The sequence below is a fragment of the Cucumis sativus genome, chromosome 7, assembly GCF_000004075.3.
Source record: "Cucumis sativus cultivar 9930 chromosome 7, Cucumber_9930_V3, whole genome shotgun sequence".
NCBI lineage: Eukaryota > Viridiplantae > Streptophyta > Magnoliopsida > Cucurbitales > Cucurbitaceae > Cucumis > Cucumis sativus.
This window is the reverse complement of record NC_026661.2, coordinates 14,585,789-14,592,458: the sequence shown is the minus strand read 5'-3', so window position 1 is coordinate 14,592,458 and position 6,670 is coordinate 14,585,789. Positions and strand designations below refer to the sequence as shown.

The window sequence follows — 6,670 nt, the reverse complement described above, 5'->3', positions numbered from 1 at the left end:
GTGTAAGATGAAAAATATTTATAAAAACTAGTATGTAAAAACCCACCCAAACATTTACTCATTAGGAATCCATGTGCCTTCACAATCAGATCGTATATATGTTGGAGTGTTATCGTCTAAATCAAGCCTAGATTCAATATCTAACGTAGCTTTAGGCATTCCTTGACAATTTAGAATTGTAGTAGTGTATTCAATTGGGATTTTCATGTCGCATAATTGTCACCGTTAAATTTCTCGAAAGCTAAAAGTTGAATACAGAGCTATTCATGCTGAAAAAATGAACATATTCATTTAGAAACTATAATAACTAAAGAAGCAAATCCGGTTTGGCAAATACTAATAATGTACCCATCGTAATAAAGTTTTGCAACGATATCTCAAAAGTTTAGAATAACCTCTACCAAAGGGTAGTCAACACAATATTATTGACAAAAAGAAAACCGTTGAGTGATAATTGCCATTTAATTTGAAACGATTTCATTTTTGGAAAGTTTGATTTACAAAAACGTTTATAATATAAGAAAAAGTTTTAGCAAAAATATATATTATTTTTTTATTCCTCTCCTCTCCTCTTCTCGCCACGTCCGACCGACGTGAACCTACTTTTCCTTATCTCCTCACCCATTCCAAAACTTGGGTGTCCTTAGGGCCTATAAACCCATGAATGAATATATGAGTTTATAAAGGAGACTTTCACTTTGCCTGTGAGAATGCATGTTTAGAATAAAATCACAATAAATATTTGCTGTTAAATGAAAATTTTTAGTGTATAGTTTGACCATACATAGTCCTTATGATTTGAAAACTTTTCTCAAATATTCATATAAGCTAGACTATTTTCTAAAATTTTATCACACTAAAGACTCTAAATTTTAATTATAAACTACAAACTAAATTCTATGTTTATAAAATCTTAGGAACCAAATGTGTAACTTAACCTAATAATTTATATAATTATTACTATGTACTATTATCTAATTTATAATAGGAGAATTGTAAAAAATAGCAAATTTGACAAAATATTTACGAACATATAACAAAATTTTCATATTCTATCAATAATAGACATTGATAGACATAAATATGCTTTTATCAGTGACATTGATAGACAATGATAGAAGTCTATAAGTTTCTATCATTGATAAATCCAAAATTTTGATATAGCTTGGAAATATATTTAATTTATTTTTTTATTTTTAAAAGTACCCCTTTATAATAAATTATAGAATATATATTATATTAAAAGAATGAATTGAAGTTATAATATGACGTATTATATTTTTAAATATTTTATAATATATTTAATATAATTCTGCATTTTTAAAATATAAAATTTAAATTTTAGATACAACTCAAAGAAAATGAATCTATTTATAAAACATAGGAAAGAAATATATTTTTGATAAATTTGGGTATATTTGCTAAATAGTTTGAATATTTGAGTATTTTGAAAAATGGTCCATAATTTGTGTTTGGATAAAGAATCCAAAATTGAGAAGAAGGAATTATGTAGTAAAGGCTAAATGAGGGAATTTGAAAACATTAAACAAATCCCATCGTCTCCAAACAAAACTCGCATTACGTTGTTTGTTTTCTTGAAGGAGGGGAAAAGGAAAATAAAACCTTCATTTTTAAAAGACGTTTTGGTGCCTCCATTTTCCTTTTTAATTCTTCTCTTTTTTGTGAACTCTCAGATCCCTCTCTTCTCTTCTATTTTTCTTCTTCCGACGAGCACTCCGGCGTTCCTCAACCTCCCACCAACGTCTGGGGCCTTCACCGTGCTATTCAAGCTATAACAGCATTCAGCGACGCTAAACATCTAACTCCGGCGGTGCCGGCGGAAGCTTCACAGCAAGGGTAATTTCCCTTTTCTTTCAACTGGTCACTGCTTTTTTTATTTGGGGTTCAAGCCGCAATGTTTTTTTTTACTTCGATTCAGACTGCAAACCACCCATCAATCTCATAATTCAACCCTCGTTGTTTCAGTATTTGAGTCCAATACCGAATGTTGTGTTTATGAGTTGTAAGATTTGGGTTTTATACTCCGTTGGATCTTCCCGTCAGTTCGACTTTTACAAATCTGAACCTTTGATGTTGCCATTCTAATCTGCTTACTCAGGTTATGGATCGCAGCTGATTTTAAGATAATGCAAAAAATTGTTTAGGTTTAAAGCTGATATTGCATTGCTTCATATCGTTAGATTTCTTAGATTTTATTTCTGGGTGTAGCGACCCGTTATTTTGGTTCAGTGCTAGGAACATGTTTTGGTTGGATTCTTCAGAACATATTGTAAAAAGTTGTGGGGTTGATTCATATATATATTACATAAATATTTATGTATGTATATGTATTTATATATTTCTTTTCATTTTCAATTTGAAACCAGTTCATATTTGTTTCAACTTTGCTGGTGCGCGTGAAATTTAGCTATGTCTACCTCTGCGATTGATGCTCTTCCCAAGGGTGGGTTTAGTTTTGATCTCTGCAGAAGAAATGATATGCTTGCAAAGAAGGGTTTTAAATCTCCGTCTTACCTTAAGACTGGAACTACCATTGTGGGTTTGATATTTGAGGTAATCGATTGCATTTAGGGTGTTGCATTCTTAACTTCTATAGCCAAATGTTGTCCTTTCAGTCATTAGTTTTGTAGAGATCCATTGCCACCATGATCAATATTTGAAATTGTCTTTCCTTTCTTTTAATTTGAGTTCACTTTTATTTCTCTATCAGTTTCTGGAAATTGGCTTTTTTTAGCTTACCTTAATTAATCTTCCTACAATGAAGTCTGAGGTTGTGAATTGACATTGATAAGCCTTGTAAGGAGCGATTTTCCATTGAAAAACTCCAAATGTAATTTAGGAGTGTATAGGCAACTTGATTTTTTTTATGTTGAGCACCCTTTTTGCTTGTTTTATTACACTATAGTGCTTGTAGTCTAGTCGTCAATGTTCAGTTATAATTTATAAATATACCAAATGAAATTTGAAAGAGAAAACTGGGAAGTGAAGCAAGCTTGAGTTACTAGCATTGTGAGTTCAAGTTATGCTATTTGTATAAGAAGACTGACTCCCATGCCCATATATATTTTACCTTTTGGGTAAGAAATGGAGCTCTCATTAAAAGAATGAAAGAATTTAAAAGGGCATAGAAAAATATGAAGAAAAAAAGAATGAGCTCATTGACTAACACCAATGAGATTGAACATACTAGCAACCCCAAAGCATATGATGATTAAGGTCCTCTAGTTGCCTTCAAAGAATGCACCATTGATTGTATAATGCAATGAATTATTGTCTTCGAATGCGATCGATGGTATTGGAACTCCCATGATAAAACACCACAAAAAGAATTTGACCTTATTTGGGATTTTAACTTTCCGGAGATAGGAGAAGAGAGAAACCTCAAACCAGAGTCAGCTTGGGTGGAGAAGTAAGAAATTGTGGAAAAATTAATTACAAGACAAATGCCTTAAGGTTGGTTGTCCAAAACCTAACCTCCTTAGGTAGGGCTAGTCTTAAAGGAGGGAAAGAAGAACCACCCCTTTTTGTTGCCTCTTTTTCAGAAAAAAATGATGACGAAAAGCCAAGGAGATTGAATGAGAAAGGAAAAATTAAACTCACTTAATGCAACCTCTTATTGGCGAGATTTTATAACTAACAAAACAATGAACAATGAGGGCTTACTATTGACCTATCAATCCTTCCAGATGTGTACTTTTGAGCCATCCCCAATGGAACAAGTTATAGACTGAGAAAAGAAAACCAATCTAGATGTAATAACTTGCCAAAGATTTCTATTTTCTACTAGTGTAGTGTCCTCGTAGACACCACCATCTGAGACCCATCCACATGGGTGTGGTTCATATATGCTCACAATAAGTACTACAAAGCATTGTGCTCCATGAAGAATTGACATGTTAAACAATAAAAAAGAGAACATTAGGTTTACATGGAAAACCCTAGAACAAGAAGAGAAAACCACGATAGAGAATCTCTTTTATTATTTTCACCCGTAATGAAAGTTACAAAAGAAGACAAATTTATAGGCACTAGCAAGCCCTAATACAAAAATGGAAATAAACTTAGGGTGAAGTAAAATACTAAAATACCCAAAATCCCTTATTTCAGGCAACAACCATTTTGCCAAACAAGTCCTAGTCCCACCAGTTCGCCACCACCTCCCACTTAACTAAATGTGACCCTCCTCCCTCATTGAACCCTTCCCACAATAATTTTTTCATCATTCTTTCAATCTCTCTTAATGCCTATATATTGAAGCCTAGCAGATCTGCTTTGTATAAATAAAAAATTATTGGGAAGAAGTTTTAATGGCACTAAAATTGCTATCTTCTGGTTCTTTTGTGCCAAGAAATTATTTAAGCATTCCCCTTGTCAACAATGCTCATTTTCTAGAAGATGACTGAATTGAATAGTCTATTGTCAAGTTCATAAATGTAACACTTGGCACTGGATCCTTGTTTTCAATTATGTTGTCACACACTGAAGCTTCTTTTGTAAATTCAAAATAATGTTTTATTTTATGTTCCTGATTTTCTTTAGGATGGGGTTATTCTTGGGGCAGATACACGCGCTACTGAAGGCCCTATTGTTGCTGACAAAAATTGTGAGAAAATACATTACATGGCACCAAACATATATTGTTGTGGAGCAGGAACTGCTGCTGATACTGAAGCAGTAACAGGTAAGTGGTGATACCTTGGTCCTACACGTTAAGATTCATCATATTGTTACTAAAAAAGAACTAATTCTATTATTCTTGGATTTTTTAAGACATGGTTAGCTCCCAATTGCAATTGCATCGCTACCACACTGGTCGAGAATCAAGAGTTGTTACTGCACTGACTCTTCTCAAGAAACACCTTTTTGGGTATAACTCTTTCCATCTACTTGGGATTTCTTCCGTATTTCTAATCTGTCTGTAGCATGAGATTTAAGTCTTCCCATCCATTATCTTCTCCAGTTATCAAGGTTATGTTTCAGCGGCTTTGGTGCTTGGTGGGGTTGATGTTACTGGACCTCATTTACATACTGTGAGTTTTGTCCTGGAAAACAAACAGTTTTGGGTTGCATAATTTGCCATCTTTTAATTCTCTACTTCATTTGCAGATCTATCCTCATGGATCCACTGACACCTTGCCATTTGCTACAATGGGATCGGGTTCTCTAGCTGCCATGGCTGTATTCGAATCAAAGTACAAAGAAGGCCTGACTGTAAGTTCATGGCTCGTGCTTATATTGATACAGATAAATTTGACAACATGGTGTATCTTATTTATGGCAATCATTCTTTCTTTTTCTATCTGCCATGCTGATTGGTGGGATTTTTATTTCCTTGTTGCAGAGGGATGAAGGGATTCGACTTGTAACCGAGGCGATATGTTCTGGGATATTTAATGATTTGGGAAGTGGAAGCAACGTTGATGTTTGTGTTATTACCAAGGTTCATGATCTTAATATGCCTAGATTTTTTTGAAGATAATAAGGAAGAATTTGCATCTAAAAAGTATTTGGACTATTTTCTGTTTATTTCTTTGGGTGTTGTAGGGTCAAAAGGATTATCTAAGAAACCACCTCTTGCCGAATCCTCGAACGTACGTCAGTTCGAAGGGTTATTCCTTCCCCAAGAAAACAGGTTAGTCATTTGTTTACTCAGCATGTCCACATACTTTCATGCTTGGTTTCTCTTTCCACAACCCTTGCTTCCCCATTGCTCTACTGATGACTCGTGCTTTCTCTAACTGCAGAGGTTCTGTTGACAAAGATTATGCCATTGAAGGAAAAGGTGGAAATAATCGAAGGTGGCGATGCTATGGAGGAGTGAGACTGATGAAAACATGGATTTGCTGCTCCCGTGGAATTTCTAAGTATGGTTTTCTTCCTCTCTTCTCTCAAGTGGACATTACTAGAAAATTCAGTTTGGCCTTTAGTTCATGTTGTCAACGACTTGATTTAAACTCATCAATATTTCCAGCCCAAGAGGGCTGTTAGAGCCAGTCTGTTAGTTCAAATCGCTTAGACACTTTAGAATTTGTCAACTTTGTTCTGTATGATCTTGGGTATCTTTTACATCTAAATGAATATTTAGTGTCTTCGACAGTGATTCATATGGTAGTTGATGTTGGTACTATTTACAAGTTTTTTCTGTACAAGGACGATAATACGGAGATAGGAGATCGAACCTCCAAACTCTATGGAGGGAGGTCAGCTCAAGTACCATAGAGCTAAGCTCACTTTGAGCTATTTCAAGATGTCTGTTTCCCATATATGAATTTTCATTATAAATGTTACTTCCTTGGAAGGTCCAATTTTGAACCATTGCTAAAGCATGTGTGAAGTGAAGAATAAGAGGCACTCTTAGAATTTGTTTAGATTGATTTTCTTAGTGTTTATAATCACTACTTTTTGTAATTATAAATATTTATTTAAACATAGAAAATCAATCCAAACGTGCTTTTAGTAAAATAGAACGGAGGCTAAATCATAATAATAGAGTTCATATTAATGTATTTTTTAAATTATAAAAATAGTAAATTTAAAAGTCGATAACCCTGTGATTATTGTCTGATAGCTTACTGGTAGTCTTATCGTTTTTATCATATTCGCATTATGCAAAAAAAAAAAAAAAGTGACATGAGCGGTTTTTTCTAAA

The 6,670-nt window shown here is 33.8% G+C and overlaps 1 protein-coding gene across 1 annotated transcript; it reads left to right on the top strand.

The window, feature by feature from the left end:
- The first annotated feature begins 1,546 nt into the window (after positions 1–1,546).
- LOC101206991 (proteasome subunit beta type-7-A) lies at positions 1,547–6,336 on the top strand. The gene is made up of 9 exons (XM_004139600.3): positions 1,547–1,857; positions 2,388–2,574; positions 4,561–4,702; positions 4,792–4,888; positions 4,982–5,051; positions 5,128–5,232; positions 5,363–5,461; positions 5,566–5,653; positions 5,766–6,336. The coding sequence occupies exons 2-9, from the start codon at positions 2,431–2,433 to the stop codon at positions 5,840–5,842; spliced, it is 822 nt and encodes a 273-aa protein (XP_004139648.1). The 5' UTR covers positions 1,547–1,857; positions 2,388–2,430; the 3' UTR covers positions 5,843–6,336.
- The last annotated feature ends 334 nt before the right edge of the window (positions 6,337–6,670 follow it).

Bases quoted from the DNA above. Each gene is read 5' to 3' on its own strand.
- LOC101206991 (XM_004139600.3), top strand. From the start codon at position 2,431: ATGTCTACCTCTGCGATTGATGCTCTTCCCAAGGGTGGGTTTAGTTTT. The intron at 5,233-5,362 runs GTAAGTTCATGG...TCCTTGTTGCAG, and splicing joins AGTACAAAGAAGGCCTGACT to AGGGATGAAGGGATTCGACT. The intron at 5,462-5,565 runs GTTCATGATCTT...TGGGTGTTGTAG, and splicing joins ATGTTTGTGTTATTACCAAG to GGTCAAAAGGATTATCTAAG.